The sequence below is a fragment of the Zootoca vivipara genome, chromosome 2 (assembly GCF_963506605.1).
Source record: "Zootoca vivipara chromosome 2, rZooViv1.1, whole genome shotgun sequence".
Lineage (NCBI taxonomy): Eukaryota > Metazoa > Chordata > Lepidosauria > Squamata > Lacertidae > Zootoca > Zootoca vivipara.
Window position 1 is genome coordinate 3,293,436 of NC_083277.1, and position 23,530 is coordinate 3,316,965.

A 23,530-nucleotide genomic window follows, 5' to 3' on the forward strand; every position below is an offset into this window, starting at 1 on the left:
CACCGGCTGTTCTCCGGGAGCTGCTGATTTATGCTTGTAAATAAAGACTTCAGCTTAGAAGAAGAAGCTGTCTTGTTCTGATTAATTAGTGCTTGCTCCTGCATGTCCACACAGCTTCACGCTGCGAAGGAGAGAGAGACTGCATTCATTGCTTTGCCAAGGTAAACGGAGTGGCGCAGATAAGGGAGCGCACTGGACTTTTATAATGATTCGGCAAAGCCTTAATGAGGCAATTAAACCTCATTAAATCATCATAGGGTGCTGGTGATGTTTCCTTTAGTGGGAAGGCACTGAACGACTGAGCCGAGCGCTCTTAGCCCTGGCTGGGGAGCAACAGGGCAGTTAAGTCCTACTGTTAGTTCTGGCTGTAGCAGAAGGGGCGAGGGGAGGGCATCCCTTCCACCCCATGGAACCAGTTCCAACAAGTAGTTACATGAAGAGAGGAGGCTAAGAGTTACTGAAGAGTGACACTGGAGATTTGCCAAATAACCCTGTAATAGACTTTGGGGGAACAGAAAGCGCAGGGCAGCAGTTTCTCTCTGCCAGTCCCTAAATTCTGGAATTGCCTCCATTCAGGTGTAAATTGTGGTGTCTGGATATATTTGTGGGCATCCAGCCTCTTCTGTTCTCTTCCACTTTTCTGCTCTTTTTGGCATATGTTGTTTTGTTTTTTGGTAATTGTGTAAGCCAAGGGTGGCCAACTCCAGAGACACAGCGATCTACTTTCAAATTTAAAATCTGGTGGTGATCTACCCCCGTTTTGGGGGGGTTCAGCCATGTTTTAGGGGTTCAGCTAAAAGTTGTTCAAATTTAAAATCTGGTGGTGATCTACCCCCGTTTTTGGGGGGTTCAGCCATGTTTTTAGGGGTTCAGCTAAAAGTTGTTGTTGAGCCTTTTTAAGGGAGGGGGGAAACACACTATTGGGGGAAGGAACAGAGGCAGCCGACCGCGATTTGTCCCCGGATTTCATTTTATGTCCCCAAATTTATATTTTAAGTGTTCTAGGTTTATTAGTAGGGGTTGAATGCTGTGTGATTGGTTCAGCGGCACAAGACACATCATATGGGAACTTCCAGCGAGGCAAAATGGCGGGTGCCACGGCAGCGAGCAGCTCCTGAAGCCCGCCAGAGCCAACTGCACTACCAGGGCGACTCTGGGCCGCTGAGACTGCCACTGCCGAGGGGGAACCGGGGATGCCGGCCAGTCAATCGCTGACACACACCCCATGACCCGAATCGAGTGGGGGTTTTATAAGAACACAAAGAAAGAAAGAAAACAAAAAGGACAATAAACAACACATAATGAATCTTACAATTCATAATTTTTCTTGACCTCTTTTTGATGACTTCCCCGAGTCCCCCCCCATCTGAATTTCAGTTTTAATAATCTTTAGCAGTTTCCCATATTTACAAATGATTCAGAATCAAAATATTATCTATATTTTAAAAAATTATCACCCTTACTCATATACAGAATCTAATCTAAAACACATAACATAACTCCTAATTCTAACCCGAAAGCCTATATCAGCTTCCTTAAGGTTTATAAAATATTGCATTTTTTCAGATATACTTTAAATTTCTTCCATTCTTCTTCCATCGTCTCTTTTTCCTAGTCATGGAGTCCCCCTGTCAGTTCGGCGAGTTCCATAAAGTCCATCATTTTCATTTGCCATTCATCTATAGTTGGCATTTCTTCTGTCTTCCAATTCTTGGCAAGTAATATTATTGCAGCTATTGTGGCATACAGAAAGCATGTAATATCCTTTTTTGGGGATTTCCTCCCCTCCTCCTCTGTGTGTTCAGGCTTGGTGACAATCACATGCTTTCTTAAGAGGAGAGACACAGCTGGAGCAAGCTCAGGTCCGTCAAATAAGACTTGGAGGGAAGCAAGGCAGAGACTCAGTGTCTGCTCAACTGTCACTGTCGATGGACGATGGTGTGATTATTTCAGGCGCTCCACTTGACTGTTGTTTTGGAACTGACCCTATAACTCCAATCCTGGATCCTTATCAAAGGTTTCAAAGGTCCATTTGACTTTGAACCTTTCTCAGTTCATTGGACCTGGACCTGTCTTTAGTTATTGGACTATCTGACTCCCTTGGGACTGTTGTCGATAGCAATCGCTACTTAAACTACACGGCTCGCTATATGTGGCCACTTACAAAATAATTCTGAACTTATTTTCCTCATTCATGATTTATGTAAATGGAAGAAATGTTTACATCTAAGAAGCTGCATGCTCAGGACATGTATATGGGTTTCAAAGCTGTTGTGGTGCATGTCTATTGTAAAAATGGAATGTTTCAAGACTCAGATGCTATCCTTAGCATTTGTCGTCAGGTGCTCCTTTGTATTCAGATCAGGCCTGAGGATGATAATGTAGCACTTGGGAATGAAGATGCAGCCTAGAAGCCCAGCACTAGAGGCCAACATAGAGAAGACCTGCACAGCTACCATGTACTTCCCCTTGGTGCTCAGGTAGGTGGGAACAAAGGACACCCAAACACTGCAGAAGACCAGCATGCTGAAGGTGATCAGCTTGGCTTCATTAAAAGCCCCAGGCAGCTTCCTGGCTAGGAAAGCCACCGTGAAGCAGATGGCAGCCAGGAAGCCCATGTAGCCGAGGGCACCATAGAACATGGCCACAGACCCTTGGTTACATTGCAGAATAATTTCTCCCATCTGGGAGTGCATGTCAGAGTCTGGAAACGAGGGTGAGTATCCCAACCAGATGGTACAGATGACAACTTGGACACTGGAACAGGAAAGGACAATGGAGTTGGCCAGACTCTTCCCCAGCCATCTCCTCACCCTGTTCCCTGGCTTTGTAGCCAGAAAGGCCAGCACCACCGTGATGGTTTTTGCCAACACAGAAGAAACAGCAACTGTGAAGATCACACAGAAGGTTATTTGCTGGAGAAGGCAGGTGGCTTCTCTTGGCTGCCCAAGGAACAGGAAGGAGGACAAGAAGGAGAGCAGGAGGGAGACCAGGAGGATGTAGGAGAGATCCCGGTTGTTGGCTTTGACTATGGGAGTGTGTTTGTATTTAATAAAGACTCTTAACACAAAGACAGTGGTTAAGGACAAGAATAGAGCAATGGACGCCAGGACTATTCCCAAAGAGTCTTCATAAGCCAGAAAGGTGATCAGTTTGGGAATACATTGAAACTGATCCTTGTTTGGATACTGATCATCTGGACATTTGGTGCAGTGTTCTGCATCTGTAAAGAACAGAGTAGGCAAGATGGTGTATAATATGCTGGGAATCATGTATATTAAAAACCGTTTGTGAGCTTGATTGTACCTTTGTGGTTTTTAGCATATAAAACTACTAATTGCTTTTTTTTTATTTGGTGGAAAGTTTTAATTTAATTGACATTTGGAGATGTAAACATCCACTGGCAAGACAATATACTCTCTTCTTGGTTGTACCTTTGTGGTGACCAATGGTTTTTAGCATATAAATTTGTCCTATTTTAATGTAGCAAAGTACCATTTCCTCATTGGCTCAGACCATTGGTCCATCCAGCCTAGTGCTGTGTACCCTAACTTACCGTATTTTTTCGCCCCATAGGATGCACCTGACCATAGGACGCACCTAGTTTTTTTAGAGTAGGAAAATAAGGGGGGGGGATATTTTGCTTTCTTGAATTGTCCTAGGCATAGCAGCCAACTCCTAGAGGCCTAGAGGCCTCCCCCCTTAAATATTTGAGGAAGATTCTTTTGAAAAGGGGGAAAGCTAAATTTTTTAGAGGATCAGCTCAAAGTTGTGCAGCTTTTCTTGCAAGTGGGAAAAGCCCCATTTTTTGGGGGGGGGGTCCAGCTCACAGTTGTGCATCTTTTTTTGCAAAGGGGGAAGGCTCAATTTTTGAGGATCAGCTCAAAGTTGTTGAGCTTACCTTGCAAAAGGAAAAAATCCTGTTTTTATGGGGTTCAACTCACAGTTCTGCAGCTTCTCTAGGAAAGGGACGGGACCCATTTCTACAGTTTCCAGATAGATAATGTAATCAGCCAGTCACATGTCACTGGGGAAACAAACAGCCTCTCTCTGCAGACCACAATTGAGGCCTGGGCAAGGGGCCTGAGCGGGACCGGGAAGGGAGCTAGCTCCCTTATCTCTCTCCCCAATCTCTTGCAATCAGCTGCTGAGTGGGTCCTTTCAACACTCTCTTCCCCTCTTGTTAGCCTTTAGCTCTTTCTTAAAAAAAAAGCACGATCTGCCTTTCGCCCCTGGGCTATTCGGCCCCAAGGAGCACACATTTGCTCCATAAGACATACAGACACATAACAGACACAGACGCATAAGACAAAGTTTGTCTTATGGAGCGAAAAATACGGTAAGTGAACCGTTTCCATCATGTCACCACATCCATCAAGGAAATCCTGCCTGTTGGGTGCGGAATCCCAGTTCATTATGGAAGATTCCAGGACTTGTAGGAGGTGCACTGGGGATATTTTGCAAAGCAATTGCTCCACCACGGAGCTACAGCCTCTTAGAGACTCAATGAATGAATGAATGAATGAATGAATGAAACGAAACTTTATTCCCCACTAAGGGTTACCTCTAGAGACGCTTACCTTCTTGAGAGGAGATGGTCCCTTCTGCACAGGCAACACAATTATAGCAGCAAATTGGCTCTCCTTCCCGAACCTCCATGGAATATCCCTGGCGACAGCTGTCAGTGCACCTTGCCTGAGGAAGTGTCTAAATCGCATAGACAAGGACAATCAAGCAAAGCATGTTAGGAGTCATGCAAATGATTCATATGGTTGGAACAGACCCAAAGGGACATGTACATTTCCAGAAGTAGTTCTTTTGGTGGAGAGCTATAGAGAATGGCTACTATAGCATGCTCTGTGTGGGGCTACCCTTGTGAAATGTTCAGAAATTTCCAAGGCATACAAAATGTTCCTCCTGGGGATAGATGTTTCTTTGGATCAGTGGCAAAAGGTGGGAGATGCAGCACCTTTTACAGTGAATATTTATATTGATTTTTAAATCCATTTGTGGTAAACTTGTCATACAATAAAATACGATATGTAAGAAATTAAAGAAGCAATAAAATAGAATTAAAAATCATATACCTTCTAGTGCAGCACAGTTGCTATAACCAACAGAAGAATAATTCAGTGGTCCACCAAAACCCTCAGTCATTTTCAATCATCTCTTGGGTCTTTGAACATTTTTGCTAAGTATTTTCTCTTCTGCATCTTTTTAGAGCAGGACGTCATCACTTTACTTACCGATCCACAACCCAAATATCCTGGTGACTTCACACCCTGGACTCACATCTGGCATTGCCTGGATTAGTGTGTTCCCATCATTTCACCCCTTCCCCCGCCCTTTCACATCAACTGTGATTTTAGACTAAGCAAATTACTTATGAAGCATTTTATTTCTTGTTAATTTTATTAGACATAAACAAATATGAAAGTACGGGGGGGGCAGCAAATGGTCATTTCCCACCTTGTTAAATAGTCTAGGCCATGCAGTTTCGATTGAAACTTTCCTGCCTGAGGGTGCCTGCCTCTCCACAGCCCCAACTTTCTGTCCAAGAACAGAGTTATTGGGAAGCTTCACCCAGTTCATAATATCAAAGTCCGCTGCAGGGTTGCCATCCTCATCAAAATATGTGCCACCTCTGGAAGTATTGTAAAACTGGAGGTTCCTCAAGAAAGGGTGGAGCTAGAATGATGGGAAGCAAATGCCACCATTAAGAAAATGGGAAGATAAGTTGGGTGTCTCAGCCCTGCCTCTTTTGAGCTCCAATTTATTTGCCCCAGCATGAATTGTAGCTCTGTGAGAGGTAAAACCACTCCTTAAGAAACCTTCCCTGGATTCAGAACACCTACATAGCTGCCAAGTCTCCCACTTTTAACGGGAAACCCCCGTTTTTAAAGCCGTTTCCCGCTGGCAGCCCGAATTTTTAAAAATCCCGTAAGTCCCCTGGATTTCTTACCGGCCAGGGGAGGCTCCTTCTGCGCATGTTTCTGGCGCCGCCGCTCTGCCCATTTCCAAAATGGCCGCAGCGCCAGAAATCGGGCAGCTTCCGGTGCTGGCGCTGCTGATCCCGTATTTTGTAACGGGAGACTTGGCAGCTATGAATACCTAACTAATGACCAGCCAGTTGCTTATCTCCCTTTCCTGGGCAAGGTTATGGAGCAAGTGGTAACAGACTAGATCCAGGTGCTTTTGGAAGAAACTGATTTTCTGGATCCATTACAATCGGGGTTTAGGTCTGGTTTTGACACAGAAACTGCTTTGGTCGCCCTGTATGATAACCTCTGTCAAGACAGAGACAAGGGAAACATGTCTCTCTTAATTCCTCTCGACCTCTCAGCAGCTTTTGATACCATCAACCACGATATCCTTCTGGAGTGACTGTCCAAACTAGGGGTGGGTGGCACCACTTTGCAGTGGTTCCAGTCCTACTTGGATGGTCATTCCCAGAGGGTGTTGCTTGGGGAGTGCTTTTCAGCCCCAAGGAACCTTCAGTATGAGGTTCTGCAGGGCTCAATCCTATCCCCCATGTTGTTTAACATCTACATGAAACCCCTGGGTGGGGTTATCTGGAGGTCTGGAGTACGTTTTCAGCAGTATGCTGGTGATACTCAGCTCTATTTCTCCTTTACATCTGTAGGTGAGGCAGTGGAAGCACTGGACCAGTGTCTTGCCTTAGTAGTGGACTGGATGAGAGCCAACAAACTAAAGCTCAATCCAGATAAGACTGAGGCACTGTTAGTGAGTGGTTCCCTAAACCAGATGAGTGGGAGATTTCCTGACCTGGATGGGGTTACAATTCCTCTGAAGGAGCAGGTTCATAACTTGGGGGTACACCTAGATCCTTTGCTGTTGCTCGAGGCTCAGGTGGCCAGAGTGACCCAGAGGGCCTTCCATCAGTTTGGCTGGTGGCTCAGCCATACCCCTATCTGGACAGGGATAGCCTAACTACTGTTGTCTATGCTCTGTTAACTTCAAGGTTAGATTACGGCAATGTATTATACATAGGGCTGCCTCTGAAGATGGTTTGGAAACTTCAGCTAGTGGAAAAATCAGCGGCCAGGTTGCTCACCGGAGCAAGATGGTTTGAACATACCACACTGATCCTTGTCCAACTGCACTGGCTAGCAATTAGTTTCTGGGCCAAATTCAAAGTGCTGATTTTGACCTATAAAACCTTAAACCAGAGGTCCGCAAACTTACCCGCTGGTGTCTGCAGCGCCGATCACGCAGTGGGCCGGAGGGCGGGGAGCACGTGGGAACGTGCGTCTTGTGCGCATGTGCTTGGGCCTCCTCAGACACAGAAGTACGCCGGAAATGACGCTAGCACATGCACACAAGCTATTTCTGACACTTTTTCAGGCCCAAAAATGGGCAGCTGTGCCGCGCCAGTAAGAGTGGGCGGCGGGGATTGTCATGGTCGTTGTGAGCCAGATAAAAGAGGCTTTTGGGCCGTATGTGGCCCCCGGGCCGTAGTTTGGGTACCCTCCCTTAAACGGTTCAGGACAGCAATACCTCAAGGACCGCCTCTTTCCATATGAACCTACCCGGACCCTGAGATCATCTTCTGAGACCCTCCTTTGTGTGCCTCCTCCTTGAGAGGTCCGGAGGGTGTCAACAAGAGCACGGGCCTTTGGTTGATCGGTTTGACATCCCATACCCTTTTAAAATGTGGCTCTCCTTGGGAGAGGGGTTATGGGGTCGTCGTTTTCTCTGAACTGTCCTGAGACCTGTTGTAAACCTCATATTGGGAAATCACGTTGGCGAAAGATGGAACACCGCCATCTGGTGTCACAGTGTTATAATGCATATAAAATGGTTTTTCTTTACTAGTGTAGTTGAGTCCCTAGATTAAGGGTATGAGCTGTGCTTTTTTTCTGGGGGTACTCTGGTACCTTTTTTGCTAGAAGAAGAGCACTAGGTAAGCGGGGCCTAATTCAAATAGAAGAGAAAGGTCTGAGTACTATGTACTACATATGGCACATTCGAAATATACAGCCATCTTGCAAGCTCATCTTCCCTTCCTGTGTGAATCAAGGAGAAAGCAACACCCACTCCTGATGGGATGGTGATGGACGGAGCTACAAGTGTAAAAAGAAAAGCTAGTACCTGCCAGGCCTTTAGCCTTTGAAATTCTAGCCTCTCTCCACCCGTCACCCTTCTCCACCTGGATCCAGATGAATAAGCAGCATTTAAGGCATGGGCCACAACTTGGATAGTGTTGTAAATGTTGTAGCTTTCAAAAGACAGGCTTTCTTTCAATGCATCCTGGTCCAGGGTCTCCAGATTCTCTTTTTCCCTGCACCTTATACGCCCTCTCACAGACAACACTGGTTTTAAGTAGACACAGCGAAAGGCTTCCTTCACAATTTTTGTGACAGCAGAAAGTGGTTCATACTTGCCCAATTTTGCCTTTCCTTGGTTTCTGACTAAGAAGGAAAAAAACCCTTGGATGTGCTGGAAATTGACATTAGTGTGAGCCAAAGGCAAGGCAATGTCCCATAGAGCTGTTGTGATCCAGACTTTCCCCACAATGGGTTTCATCAACTGTACAATTATCTGTTGTATCATATCTAGTGGACCAAGAAAGGAGCGGATCTCCCCATAATACACATATACGTTGACTTGTGCCCACATGAAAAGTGAAGCGGTACGGATGGAAAACATTGCGGTGGTCTGCCTTGGGATGCTTTCTGAGAAGGCAACACAAATGCTGCTCTTGATCATCAGAGCTGTCAGGATACTCAGGAACCACTCTCCGTTGTCATTCTCTGGAACAAAGAGACCAATCCACGTCCATCTGAAGTGTAGGAGCAGTTGGACAATCCCCAGATTCTGGGGGTCTACTTTGGGGGCCATCTGGTAGAAGAAGGGGAACTGAGTTTTATCATGAAGAGCATGAACAGTGTATCCATAACTTGCCTAGGAAACAAAGGAAGAGATTAAGGTGGGTTTGAGGGCTCTCCAACCTACCATAACAAATTCATTGAAATAAATTGGAACAAATGCTTAGTAAATACTGGATATAATTAGGATGCATGCTCAATAAAGTCTGTGAGTGTCTGTTTCTCAGAGATACATCAGTCTAGTATCGGATTGACTCAGTATGGATCTCTAAAGAGTTATGGTATTAGTTTAAAAAGTAGAAATACAACCTAGAACACTTTTCCTTGAACAATCCTTGAACAAAAAGGAGAGAAAAATACTACATTTTGATGGAGACTAAATGAGGAATTATTAGATAACCAGGATATTATACAAAAAGCAGGAAAAGCCACAAAAGATTATTTTGAACTAAATTTAAAATCAAGATATAGACAGGAAGATAGTATGGGATGCCAGTAAGGCAGTAATGAGAGATTTCTATTTTCAGCAAAATACATACCAGAAAAAAATTAGGCAAAAGAAAAAAAATGGAGGTATTGGAAGAACTGATTAAAAACAAGAAAGAACTAATAAAAAAACTAGGAAAAGATTCAATAAAACAGATAATAAATATGTTACAAACACAATACTCAATGATAATTAACCAGGAAGTAGAGTGGAAAATGAAACAAAAAAATGAAACAAAAAAAATAAGCGCTTTGATTTTTATAGATGCTGAAAAGGCCTTTGATAATATTTCATGGACTTTAATGAAGAAGATAATTGGGGGGAATGAATTTTGGGGAAACATTTGGGAGAGGCATTGATGTAATTTATTCTAATCAACAGGCCATGCTGATTGTTAACAATGTTATTACTGAGAAATGCAAAATAACGAAGGGGACAAGACAAGGATGTCCCCTGTCACCACTACTATTTATTTTAGTGTTAGTGGCCCTGGTGAGAAAAATAAGATTGGATGAAAAAATAAGAAGAGTAATGGTAGGAAATAAAGCATACAAACAAAAAGCATTTGCAGATGACCTTGTAATAACGGTGGAAGATCCCAAGAACACCTTAGTGAAGGTGTTGGAAAGGATCCAGACAGGTTTCAGACTTTAAATTAAATAAGAATAAGACCAAGCTTTTGGTGAAAAATATGACACAGCAAGAGAAAAAGGAGTTATAACAGACTACAGATTTGTCTATACATAAAAAGGTCAAATATTTAGGAGTATGGATGACAGCTAGGAATATAAATTTATTCAAAGACAATTATGAAAACACATGGAAATAAAAAAAGAGAGACTTGGAAATATGAGGCAGAATTAATTTATCACATTAGGGAAGAATATAAGTGAGTAAAATGAATATATTACCAAGAATGTTTTTGTTTTATTTCAATCAATACTGGTGATAGGTGGTACTGGTTGCTTTAAAGAATGGCAAACAGATATTTCCAGATTTATCTGGCAGGGGAAGAAACCAAGAATAAAATATAAATTGTTAACAGATGCTAGAGAGAGAGAAGGCTTCGCCCTGTCAGATTTGAAATTATATTATGAGGCATCCTCTGTTTGCTGGATCCGGGATTGGATAATATTAAAAAAATTGAGATATCTTAGATTTAGAAGGACATGATAATAGATTTTGGGTGGCGTGCATATTTATGGTATGACAAAGCAAAAGTACGGTATGACAAAGCAAAAGTACAGAAAAGATTTAAAATTTTAATATAAAATTTTAAAATTCCTGGGTTTTGGGCCACACCACAGAATGATGTTTTTAAAAGCAGTGGTGGCGTTGGACACCAATGTTGAGTCCTCCTGCTTCCAGGTTCCATCCCACCCTCATCGTCTTTCCAAAAAAGAAAGAAAGTAAAGCCCACGTTCATGGCAGAGGTGCAATTCCCTCTTCCCACCAAACCAGCCATACCTGTGGGATTTTGTAGATGCTTGACACAGTTGACATATATCTAGAAATATCAGGTTCAGCATCTTCAAGAACAGCCAACAGATTATTCGTCTTCCCACAGTAATAGTTTGGAATGCCTGCGTGCCCAGTAGAGAGCAGGTCTAGGAGGGCATCAGAAGTCATCCTTGCATTTGAATAATGGTCATAGATGACATAGCCTAGGGTGACATTGGGTAAGAGACTGGAGTCCTGATTGATTTCATGAATGGCAGACAGGAAGGACAGGATATTCCAGAATTTCCCACGAAGGCCACTGGAATGAAAAAGTGCCCTCCTTCATTGAATGAAAAAAAATATTTCTAATTCTTGCTGCATCTAAACTCTGCACAGAAAATAAAATGAATCCACCTTGAAATGCTTAAATACCTTTCATTAGTGGCCTGTAGGAGAGAGGAAAGAGCCATCAGCCTCACTGAAAGTGGACTCGCACTATAGTGAAACTGTGACCACAACTTTCACAATCATGAATGTTTCATAAGATTGTGTTTCAGTTGTATTTGCAGTCAGCTGCATTATTTACCCGCTTGTAGGTTTGGATTTTTAAATGTCACTTTGCACAATCGTAACATTCTCAAATGTATCACACTCATTTTCAGTCGTGACTTAGGCATCAGCTGCTACTGCACCTCCAACTGATAAGCACCTAAGTTCATTGTCCCTGGCATATGGGGGCAATTGGAACCTATGAAATGCGAGTGTGCCTCCAGACAGTCAATATTTTGCAGGAGGGATTCCAGCAGGACTTTGGTTTCCTGCAATTAAAGATTTCTGCAATAGTGTGAGAATTGCAACTTTTAAAAATGCTTTGCAATTTTGAAAGTTATGCAGAAAAGTATAGAATGATCAAGTGATTAGGAGTTAGGCATGTGAACCCCTCATATGCAAATCTTGATGGATGCTCAATGAATATTCATTGTTGTGTAATCTCACTGCCAACAGATCATAACAAATGCTCAATAAAGACCACCACATAATCAAGTAAATCGGGATGAATGCTGAATCAGGAGGGGGCCTGGAGAAGCCTTGAATCAGGCGGAGAGCATGATTGATTGATTGATTGATTGATTGATTGAATTTGTAGATCTCAAGGTTGTTCAGTGCATAAAAAGATAAGATAGAAATACAAAGAGCATTAAGCCCTTTAACATGTAATTACTCACAAGCCTAGTCTTGTATAGGGAGGCTCAGAGAAGTTGAATGGTAGAAATTTGACAGGTATTACAGATGTGACCCCACTGATGAGGTGGTCTCCTGGTTTGTAGTAGCTTGGTGGCTTATTTTGATCCTTTATGAAATTCAATAAACATTTCCCCTTCAGCATCCCAAAGGTTATACTGCCCAGCAGGAGGAATGCGAATAGATGTCTTATTCTGAGTCTGCTTGCCACAATCATCTCCCTTATAGCTGCTCCTTTTAACTTCAGCTCCAGAAAACCATAGAATAAAGCTGCAGTGACTTTGCAAGCATTGGCAAAGTCTGGCCAGGGCTTGAGAGCTGAAGGAAGTGATCGCAAACAGTGCTCTGGCAGAGTTTCCATGCAGCCACCCACAAGCAACACGCACAGAGCCTGTCCTATATCCCAGCTCACTTTCTTAGTGGCACCAGAGAAGGTCTTTACGCACTAGCTTTTTCAGGCTCATGAAATAAATTGCCTCATGTTGCTCTAGAATTCTGATGCTTATGCCATTGGACTCATCATCCCTTGAGTGAGGAGAAATAAATCACTATGGTTTGGAGAATTATAAGGGGAAGCAAGATCACACCTGCAGCTTCATGGGATATCTTGGGGCAGAGTTGGAGAAAAACATGTTTGTGAGAACTCACAGAGTGCCAGGGGAGTGAGAGGGAAAGGGGTGAACTTTCTTTAGAGAAACATACAATCCTGGATGGAGGTGTATGGCCCACCGGAGCACGACTTTCTTACTTTTAAACATCATGAGTTATATATGCACCAGTCCTTCCTGGTTCAGAAGCAGGAGCGCTGAGTCAGTGGCCGGGCCTCTGTTGCTTTGCAAACACTGTGTGGGGTGGGAAGAACGATTGGGTCTGTCAAGCCAAAATAAGCCCCCCCCCCCCGCTTGATTGCCAGTAGCATTAATTCATGCTGCTCAGGGCATTTACTCTAAAGCCTCCCGGCTGCTGCTGCAGCGGCGAACGCTCAGAGAGTGCAGCAGCGCCGGGCGGAGTGCCGAGCCAGCGGCCGGGCCTCTACCTGGCCCCGTCGAGGAGGCCGACCACCCCGCAGCCCGGAGCACGCGGCATCGGCAGCAACAAGATGTGACCAGGCAGCGCACGCTCCCTTCCCCCCACGGAGCACACGAGCCGCCAATAGCCGCGTCGCCTTCAGCGTCCTCCACCCACACCTCCAAGGTGCATGGGATCGTTCGCACTCCCCCCACCGCTGCCCAATGGGCAGAGAGAGAAGATGCGGCGCCGGAAGAGCTGAAGGGGGTGGGGTGTTGGCATGTAAACAGCCTTCGCTCCACCGTGCGCAGCGTTGTGGGAGTTGTAGTTTTTAGCCCAGCAGCTCGGAGCACCGAGCAGCCCCAGGCGGAGCGCCGGAGCCAGTGGCCTTGCCTCCGCCCGGCCGAGGAGGCCTGCTGTCCCGCCGCCCGGAACCGGCTGCTGGAGTGCATGGAGCGCCCGGCAGTGCCAGATCTGAGCGCCAGAGCCAGCGGCCTCGCCTCCACCCAGCCACTGCCGTCCCACTGCCTGGTGGGAGTGCCCAGCAGCGCTCAGACAGCCCAGCAGGGCAAGGGGGGGAATTGAATTGTTTTTGGGGGGTGGGGGGGTTAGAGATGACAGCTGAGCAGGTAAGATTCTGGCCAAAATTGGACCTAGGTCCCTGTGTATATGGTCTGAAGGCACAAAATGTTAACAACAACTTTGCTGAGGCTGAAGAGAATAAGCAGAGGCATGGGCGTACCCAGCGAGGGGCAGGGGCAGTCTTTACTTTCCTGGACAACCAGCCAGGAACCTCTGGTGGCATCCTGACATTGGGTATGTTTATTCTACATAGAGGCCTACATTTGTTATTTTCATTTATACTGACTCCCACGCCAGAGAGGGCATTGTAGAATTAGACAGCTATTTTTCTAAATTTAAGAACAATAAGAGGAGTGAAAGTGGACATCCTTTCCGTTCATAGCTGTCAAGTTATCCCTTTTTTAAAGGGATTTTCCATTATGCTGAATAGGCTTCCTCGCGAGAAAAGGGAAAACTTGGCAGCTATGTTTCCGTTCCGTTCTCCACGACTAATTACAAAATTTTGGTAATGTGGATTCTCTGTGATCTCTAAGATCAATAATAATAATAATAATATTTATACCCCGACCTTCCCAGTGAAGACCGGGCTCAGGCCGGCTAACAACAAAAATATCAACGCAAGTATAAAAGAAACAATTCAATTAAAATGCAAATTAATATAATTTTAAAATTCAATTTTGAAATTAATATTCTACAAGTAAGCTAAAAACCATCTATATATATAAAGTCCAAGTTGTCCCTGCGTCCAAGTTGTCCCGTGTGTCCCTGGGCTACTGCGCATGTGCGCCAGGGACACAGGGATTGGACGGAGAGACAACCAGGGACACAGGGATTGGACACGCGCTCTCTCCCCCCCCAAACCCCTCTGCCTATCTCTGCCTATGGTCAGACAACAGCCAACCGCCGCTCCGCCAACCCCCGCTCCGAAGCCCAGTCTCATGCTGGAGGTGCGTGGTGAGGTGGCGGGGGAGAGAAGCGCTCCCCCCCGGCAGCCTTGCCACACACCGCCGGCATGGGACGGCGCTTCCTCGGCGAACGCAAGCAGGCAGACAGCCCGCCTGCTTGCCTTCCCCGAGGAAGCCGAAGCGGCAGCGGGCGCCGAGGGAAGCCGGCTTTGGCTTCGCAGCAGCGGGAAAAAGCGGGGAATTCCTCCCCTTTTTCCCGCCGCCGCCAAGCCAGTCCCCGAGTCGAAGTGCGGCGGGGCGGGTGCTTTTCGCCGTTTGCCTCCCCCTGAGGGGAAGGCAAACGGCGAAAAGCCCCCACTGCGGACTGGCTTGGCAGTGGCGGGAAGACCCGCCACCGCCAAGCCAGTCCCGGAGCCGAATTGCGGCGCGGCGGGGTTTTTTGCCATTTGCCTCCCCCTCGGGGGAAGGCAAACGGCGAAAAGCCCCCGCTGCGGACTGGCTTGGCGGTGGCGGGAAGTCTTCCCCCCACCGCCAAGCCAGTCCCCGAGCCAAATTGCGGCGCGGCGGGGGGTTTCGCCGTTTGCCTCCCCCTGGGTTGACAAGCCCCGGCAAGCAGCGGCCGCCGATCTTCGTGTGACAGGCGGTGGGGAATGCAGGCAGGCAAGAGAGCAAGCGCCTGTCTGCCTGCCTGCCTTCCCCGCCACCAGTCCCCCGGTGCTTCGTGCAGCGCTGCTGGGTGTCAACCCGGCAGGCCGCTTCTTCTAGCGCCCATTTTTAAATGGGCTGAATTCCACTAGTTATAAGATAAAACCTTAGGGGAGGATAACCCCAGGGTTAGATTGTGTCAGTCCAAAGGCCAAGCAGAACAGCTCTGTTTTGCAGGCCCTACTAAAAGATGACAAATCCCGCAGGGCCCTAGTCTCCAGAGACAGAGCATTCCACCAGGTCGGGGCCAGTACTGAGAAGGCCCTGGTCCTGGTCGAGGCCAGCCTAATCACCTTGTGACTCGGGATCTACAGTATGTTATTATTTGTGGACCTTAATGTCCTCTGCGGGGCATACCGGGAGAGGCGGTCCCGTAGGTACGAGGGTCCTAAGCCGCATAAGGCTTTAAAGTTCAAAACCAGCACCTTAAACCTGATCCTGTACTCCACCGAGAGCCAGTGCAGCTGGTAAAGCACTGGATGAATGTAATCCCGTGGCTGGGACCCCGTAAGGAGTCTCGCCGCGGCATTCTGCACCCGCTGGAGTTTCAGGGTTAGTTTCAAGGGCAGCCCCACGTAGAGCGAGTTACAATAATGAAGCCTAGAGGTGACCATCGCATGGATCACTGTGGCCAGGTCAGGTTGAGAAAGGTAGGGGACCAACTGCTTAATGCGGCGGAGATGGAAAAATGCCACCTTGGCTGTGGTCGCAACCTGTGCCTCCATGGAAAGGGAGGCATCCGAGGTTACACCCAAGCTCTCGACAGAAGGGGCTGACACTAATTGAGCCCCAGCGGAAGATGGAAGTTGGCCCCCCCTGCCCCATGTCATCCCGACCCAACCAGAGGACCTCTGTCTTTGAAGGATTTAGCTTCAGCCGACTCCCACGTAGCCATCCAGCCACAGCTTCCAAGCACTTGGTCAGTGTGTCCAGGGCCGAAGCAGGACGGCCATCCATCAACAGATAAATCTGGGTGTCATCAGCATATTGATGACAACCCAGCCCAAACCTCCGGACAATCTGGGTGAGGGGGCGCATGAAGATATTAAAAAGCATCAGGGAAAGGATTGCACCTTGCGGGACTCCACACACCAAGGAGTGCCGCGGCGACAACCCCTAGCGCATCCCTCTGTCCCCGACCTGAGATAAAGGAACGCAGCCATTGTTGGACTGTGCCCTGAATCCCCACGTCTTTTTAACAAATTTCAGCCAAATCCAAATTTCATAACTACTTCCATTAAGTTGGTTGGTTCTACAAGATCAAATGAGGATAATGATTTTTTTTAATTGAAACATTATTTTTCAAGAACACAATTCCCTACATTTTTGGAAAAATTTTAAGAATCAGATGCTATCCTTAGTTTTTGCTATCAGGTGCTCCTTTGTGTTCAGATCAGATCTCAGTAAAATAATGTAGCATTTGGGAAGGAAGATGCAGCCCAGGAGCCCAGCACTGGAGGCCAAGATGGAGAAGACCTGAACGGCTACCATGTATTTCCCCTTGGTGCTCAGGTAGGTGGGCACAAAGGACACCCAAACACTGCAGAAGACCAGCATGCTGAAGGTGATCAGCTTGGCTTCATTGAAGGCTCCAGGCAGATTCCTGGCTAGGAAAGCCACCGTGAAGCAGATGGCAGCCAGGAAGCCCATGTAGCCGAGGGCAGAATAAAACATAGTAACAGACCCTTCATTGCATTGCAGGATGATCTCTCCAGGCTGAGAGTGCATGTCAGAGTCTGGGAATGGTGGCGAGATCCCCAGCCAGATCATGCAGATGACAACTTGGACACAGGAGCAGGAAATGACAATGGAGTGGGCCAGACTCTTTCCCAGCCATCTCCTCACTGTGTTCCCTGGCTTGGTGGCCAGGAAGGCCAGAACCACCGTGATGGTTTTTGCCAACAAAGAAGACACAGCAACAGAGAAGATGATGCTGAAGGCCATTTGTCGAGGAAGGCAGGTCCCTTTCCTTGGCCTCCCAATGAACAGGAAGGAGGACAAAAAGGAAAGCAGGAGGGAGACGAGGAGGATGTAGGAGAGGTCCCGGTTGTTGGCTTTGACTATGGGTGTCTCCTTGTATTTAATGAAGATTCCTAAGACAAAGCTTGTGGTTAAGGCCCCCAGTAGGGCAAGGGAAAGTAGGACAACCCCTAGAGATTCTTCATAGGCTAGGAAGGTGATATGCTTGAACACACATTGATCTCGCTCCTTGTTTGGATGCTGATTTCCTGGGCATTTTTGGCAATGGTCTGCATCTGCAAGAGAGAGAGAGAGGAGGGAGGGAGGGAGGGAGGGAGGGAGGGAGGGAGGAGAGAGAGAGAGAGAGAGAGAGAGAGAGAGAGAGAGAGAGAGAGAGAGAGAGAGAGAGAGAGAGAGAGAGAGTAATGTCTACTACACTGGATTCAGCCAAGCCCTGAGCAATATCCAGTCTCTTGGGAGAGATTCAGTTGTAGACCAAGTCAGTCTGGGACAGCCACAGATCACTACAGGTATTTAATTAGGTTTTTCTAAACATTAGCTCGACCCCTGAAGAAATTTCGAACAGATTCCAGGGCTAGATATCCCCAGCTTGGACTCTGGCAAGTTGGGCTGCTTAGAGCCCCCTATACCAGGGCCAAAAGGAGGATCAGGAGTCTGTGCAGAGGTCTAATATCTTCCTTGGGTCCACAATAATCTTTACAAGGTAAAGGACCCCGGGACAGTTAAGTACTGTCAAAGGGAACTATGGGGTGCAACGTTCATCTCGCTTCAGGCTAAGGGAGCTGGTGTTTGTCCACAGATAGCTTTCTGGGTAATGTGGCCAGCATGACTAAACTGCTTCTTTTGCAAAGGGACCCCATGATGAGTGCCAGAGCGCATGGAAACACTGTTTACCTTCCTGCTGCAGTGACACCTATCCATCTACTTGCACTGGTGTGCTTTTGAACTGCTAGGATGACAGAAGCTGAGACAGAGAAACGAGACCTTAGCCCGTCACATAGTTTCGAACTGCCGACCTTCTGATTGGCAAACCCCAAATGCTCTGTGGTTTAGAACTCTTTCCTTTACATTTGATCAAATATATATTTTGGAGTGAGGGTGCGTAATAGGGCTGAGGAGTGGGAAAGGGGAGGCAGGCTTTTAGTGATAGAGATTTTTATGTCCAGCTTTCCCAATCAGGTTACTATATATATGTATTATGATGATGATACATTTTAGAACAATATTGTAAACTATAATAATCAAAACAGATTGATGATGATGATGATAATTTGAATCACCCAGTTCACTCCCACACATGAAGCATACCAGCCTGATCCTTCCCAGAAATGGCTTTGAAAGATTCCTGACTTGAACCCTTCTCTCTTCCCCAAGGCCAGCCTTTCCCTTGGAGTCACCCACCTTCCTGAGTGGAGATGGTCCCTTCTGCACAGGGAAGACATTCATAACAGCAAAGAGGCTTCCCTTCCTGAATCACCTTGACGGATCCAGGGCGACAGCTTTCCACACACCTGGAAGTAGGAAGGGTCTAGGCACAAAGACAAAGAGTGTCAATGGGAATTGTTGTTTGAGGCATAGTATGTGGTCATCTGCTGTAAGCATCCGGTCTATAGCTTGAAACTAAGCATTTCCCATCACTGTCTATTAAATGAATTATTCATGATTAAATTCAGGAAAAAACCAAAATACCTCCATTAAATAGAGTTATGTATATGGGCCATGAGCTATTCACAACTGATATAAATACATTTAAGAACAGAAAAGCAAGGAATCTCCCTTTTCCCACACACAGAGTTTAGCAGGAACCCTCCTTTGGCACCCAGCTGAGCAGAGGAGCTGTAGGAACTATCTTGAACAACAGCCCAATGCTGGAGTTGAGAGGAAACAGAGAGCAGCAGCCCACAGAACAGGGAGCACTTATTAAGGCTTAAAGAAAAGACAGCAAAATGACAGGCACGATTCCCCTCTCCCCGCCACCTGATTGAGCCACTCAGGCCACACAATGGCATCCTGGTCGATGGAGCACTTCAGGTCTGGGGATCCCTGTCTGTCGATACTCCCAAACTTCACTCTGAGGACGGACTTATTGGGGAACACCACCCAGTTCACAATGTCCAAGTCGGCTGCCAGCTCCCCGTTCTCATCCAAATACACTCTGTCCATGGAAGAATTGTAGAATGGGGCGTTTCCGAGGAAAGGGTGGAGCTGGAACAGAAGCAAAGATGAGAGCATTTAGAATAAAGGAAAGCAGAGTCTCCTGTTTTGCCAGGGCATAAATGGAAAGTGAGCGAGGTCCCAGCTAAAGAGGATGGGCAACTTAAGTGGACAGAATATGCAGAATTTGCAGATTTATCATGCAGAATAAGGGAGCAAAAGAACATACATTGAAAGAAAGCTTTTATTGGAAAGCATTTATTGTACATATACATTGAAAGAAAGCATTTATTGGAAGGCATTTATTGTACATATGGAAAATAGCTGTATAGAGCTGGAAACGGTGGCAGCATTAAGATAAATGCAACTACGTACATAAATAATGTTTGATGGATGTAAAAGTGGAAAACTGGTTTGAATTGTTTTAGTAAATTATGCAGGGATGTATGAGATGTAAAATGAACCACGGAAAGAGAAGAAGGGAAATCATTGGATATTTTAGAATTTGTAAAATGTTTATTCGGAATTGTAAAATTGGAAATTTAATAATAATAATAATAATAATAATAATAATAATGGAAAGCATACTGACAACCCAGTTCACCTCTGCTTAGGACTGGTTGCAAACTCAATAGTAATGGAGGGATCTTGTCAATTTTGGTTCATAATATTTTCTCTCTCACACACACCCTAATCTTAAATTCAGTTCTCCACATTTCTGAAGCATTTTTAAATAATAATAATAAAAAACTCAGAATTCTTCAGTACTTCTATGTGATTTTCTCCAAGTAAACATGTTTTTGAAGGATGCTGCCCTCTTCGATTGTTTTGGAAAGAGTGAATTAGGTTCGTTTCTCCTTTCAAAGCAAGCTGAATGAAATCTCTAATATGGGCTCCAGCAGGGAAAGGCAGGATCTTGGTGGAGGGAGCAGAGAGCCAGAGCAGAGTCAAGTGGGTGTCAAAGGAACAGAGATTAGAGACAGCCTGATCAATGTCATCTCCCCTGCCAAAAATAATTCCAACTTGCAGGGAAAGAGAATTGGACACAGGATGGGGGCAGTTACCTGAGGGGTAAACTAGGGATTCTCAAAGTTTTCCAGATTCTAATCCCAAGAAAATGACTCTGGAAATCTATGTGTTAAGTACAATTAGTTTAATTTACACAGAAATGAAAGATGAATATGTATTAAGGAAGGTTTAAAATGGAAAATGGCTAATAGTCTTTCCATCTCCCCTTTGAAGGGAGTTGCCTTTTTGTCTTTGGCTCCAAAACTCAATTGAGTCAATATGTCAATGAAGCTCTCCTGAAGGTAAAGCAAACAGCCTGGAAGGCAGAGGAGAGAGGGAGAGAGAGAGAGAGAGAGAGAGAGAGAGATGCCGAGCCAGTGCTCAAGACATGATGTCTATTTGATGTTTTCATTCTGTTATGAAGAGTTCTGCGAGTAAAGATTGAATAATATTTCTATAGATCAGGACAATAATTCATTTCCAAAAGGAAATTAATGTTTCCAGTTCTTATGCTACCAATCGTTTCAAACTGCACAATATTTCATAGAATCATAGAATCATAGAGTTGGAAGAGACCACGAGGGCCATACAGTCCAAGCCCCTGCCGAGCAGGAAACACCATCAAAGCATTCTTGACATATGCCTGTCAAGCCTCTGCTTAAAGACCTCAAATATTTAACATCTGTAACACTACAATCGATTGCCATGCTCAGTTGAAGGAAAAGAAAATACCTGCCATGGCTGTAGCCTTTGAGGTCTTTGAAGTCCCATTCTCTCATTAGCCCTCTGCTTAGATCTAGATGAATATGCAGCATTTAAGGCACGAGCCACGGCTTGGACAGTGTTGTAGATCCTGTAGCTGTCTAGAGAGAGGATTCTTTCCAGATCGTCTTGGGGAAACATCTCCAGTTTCTCTCTCTCTCTGCATCTTGTCCAGCCTTTCACCGAGGATGAATGCTTTGAATAGGAACAATTAAAAGCACCCTCCCAAAACTTCTTAATACCAGAGAAAAAGGATGGAAAACCATCGGATGTTGCCCTTTTGCTTGTCTCAGTGAAGAAGGAAAATATACCATGGATGTATTGGAACGATATGTGATTATACATCAGCTCCAGGGAGACATCCCACATAGCTGTTGTGATGAAGATTTTCCCAACAATGTATTTCATCACTTTGTCAAAAATCTGTTGTATAATGAGTAGTCCATCTAAGAAATAACTCATTTCCCCATAGTAAACAAATACATGCACTTGCCTCCACTTGTGGAATGGAAGACGGTCCATTTTTACCGCATTTGTATTCAGTCCTGGGATGCTTTGTGATATGACAACACAGACACCGCTCTTGATGAGCACCGGCGTCAAGCTCTTCAGGAACCTCTCTCCATTGTTGGTGTCTGGTGCAAGGAGGCCAATCAAGGTCCACCTGAAGTGCTGGAGCAGCTTGACAATCCCTGGGTACAGGGCTTCTTCTTTGGGGACCATCCGGTAGAAAAAAGGAAACTGCCTCTTATCATTCAGAACATGAGAGACAAAAGCATAAGTGACCTGGGAAGAGAAGGAAGATTTGTATCTTATTTGATTTCAGATCAAAGCCTAAATATTTCTAAGCCCAACATGAGATTGGGTAGGTCTTAGGAAGGAGGAAGGTCTATTGCAAGGACCCTTTGTGGGAATAGTGATTTCCTTGAAGGATTCTAGGTAATGTCTTTTTAAAAAAACAAAACAAAACATGCCCCTCATTAATCTCTAGAAGGAAAAATCCCTGCAGGTACTTCCAAGTTTCATGTGTCAGGCGAACATGCAACAGGAAGCCTCAGGTCTAGTGAGCCAGAAACAAATGGGCATTTAAATTACTTCATCTATGGAGACGTTTTCAAAGTCAGGGCACAAGAAATCCTTTTCCCAATATCGAATGGGGTGTCCACCCACAGAATGGCAAAACCTGTCTCACAATCTGATTAGAATTATTTGAGAGTGTCAAGAAGCACATAGATAGATAGAGATGTGTATCTGAAGAAGTGTGCATGCACACGAAAGCTCATACCAAAATAAAAACTTAGTTGGTCTTTAAGGTGCTACTGAAGGAATTTTTTTATTTTGCTTTGACTCAGACCAACACGGCTACCAACCTGTAAATAGATAGAGATGTTCTTGATATAGACGACTTGATCTTTCCAAAAAGCTTTTGACAGGGTAACTCACCAAAACCTCACAGATACTCTCATGGAGTCTGAACTGGGGATAAAATGGAATATAAAACAGCTGATATCACAATCTTATTATACCTCTCTCCATTCCTACCTGTGGGATTTTATAGGTGCCCAACACATTTGAAATCTGGATGGAGCTTTGAGAGTCAGACCCTTCGAGAACAGCCAGTAAGTTCGTCTGTTTACCACAGCTGTAGTTTGGAAAGTTCAGCTGCCCAATTGACAGCATGTCTAGCAAAGCATCATATGTCACCCTTCTATTAAAAAAGTTCTCATGGATGCTGTAGCCCAGGGTGATGTTGGGTAACAGCTTTTGATTCTGGTTGATGTCTTCAATGGCAAACAAGAAGGAGAGGAGCTGCCAGTACATTGTGGTTCCTTTCCTGGGAAAAAATTATATACATGCCAGCACTGTAATATTCCCCTGTCCTCTTTATGGTTGTCTGTTTTAATTTTTCATTTGAATTTGCATTTACTTATTTATTGCTAGCTGCTTGGAATAACTTCTTGTTAAAAGGACAGCATGGAAATGTCACAAACAAACAAACAAACAAACAAACAAAAGACCCCTAAAATAACGCCCAAAATAACTTCCCCAATGTTACCATAGCTTATAACAGTTGCTGCTGTTATTCCTATATTATCACCCTTTTTATTAAGATGTTTTCCACTGTTTATCAAGATGTATATGACTACTATAGGGCAGCATATATTCAAATAATAATAATAATAATAATAATAATAATAATAATAATAATAATGCCTGTTGTCTTTGTCCATGGAGTTTTCATGGCAGGGATACTGGAGTGGCTTGCCAGTTCCTTCTCCAGGTGGATCACGTTTAGTCAAAACTCTCCACTATGACCTGCCCATCTTGGGTGGCCCTGCATGGCATAGCTCATAGCTTCTCTGAGTTATTCAAGCCCCTTCGCCGCGACAAGGCATGGATCCATGAAG

General features: G+C 45.2%; 2 protein-coding genes across 2 annotated transcripts; both read right to left on the reverse strand.

Annotated features, from left to right (window-relative positions):
* Positions 1-2,312: 2,312 nt before the first annotated feature.
* On the reverse strand, positions 2,313-10,965 carry LOC132591789 (vomeronasal type-2 receptor 26-like). The gene is made up of 4 exons (XM_060272221.1): positions 10,804-10,965; positions 8,113-8,925; positions 4,581-4,707; positions 2,313-3,223 (listed from the first exon to the last, which is right to left on the reverse strand). Exons 1-4 carry the CDS (start codon positions 10,963-10,965, stop codon positions 2,313-2,315), a joined length of 2,013 nt encoding a protein of 670 aa, XP_060128204.1.
* Positions 10,966-16,562: 5,597 nt separating this feature from the next.
* On the reverse strand, positions 16,563-19,361 carry LOC132591790 (vomeronasal type-2 receptor 26-like). The gene is made up of 3 exons (XM_060272222.1): positions 19,176-19,361; positions 18,600-18,726; positions 16,563-17,473 (listed from the first exon to the last, which is right to left on the reverse strand). Exons 1-3 carry the CDS (start codon positions 19,359-19,361, stop codon positions 16,563-16,565), a joined length of 1,224 nt encoding a protein of 407 aa, XP_060128205.1.
* Positions 19,362-23,530: the final 4,169 nt, after the last annotated feature.

Bases quoted from the DNA above. Each gene is read 5' to 3' on its own strand.
- LOC132591789 (XM_060272221.1), bottom strand. From the start codon at position 10,965: ATGACTTCTGATGCCCTCCTAGACCTGCTCTCTACTGGGCACGCAGGC. The intron at 4,708-8,112 runs GTACTAGCTTTT...TATGCGATTTAG, and splicing joins AAAGGCTAAAGGCCTGGCAG to ACACTTCCTCAGGCAAGGTG. The intron at 3,224-4,580 runs GTAAGCGTCTCT...TGTTCTTTACAG, and splicing joins GACCATCTCCTCTCAAGAAG to ATGCAGAACACTGCACCAAA.
- LOC132591790 (XM_060272222.1), bottom strand. From the start codon at position 19,361: ATGGACAGAGTGTATTTGGATGAGAACGGGGAGCTGGCAGCCGACTTG. The intron at 18,727-19,175 runs GTGGCGGGGAGA...CTTTGTGCCTAG, and splicing joins GGCCTGAGTGGCTCAATCAG to ACCCTTCCTACTTCCAGGTG. The intron at 17,474-18,599 runs GTGGGTGACTCC...TCTCTCTTGCAG, and splicing joins GACCATCTCCACTCAGGAAG to ATGCAGACCATTGCCAAAAA.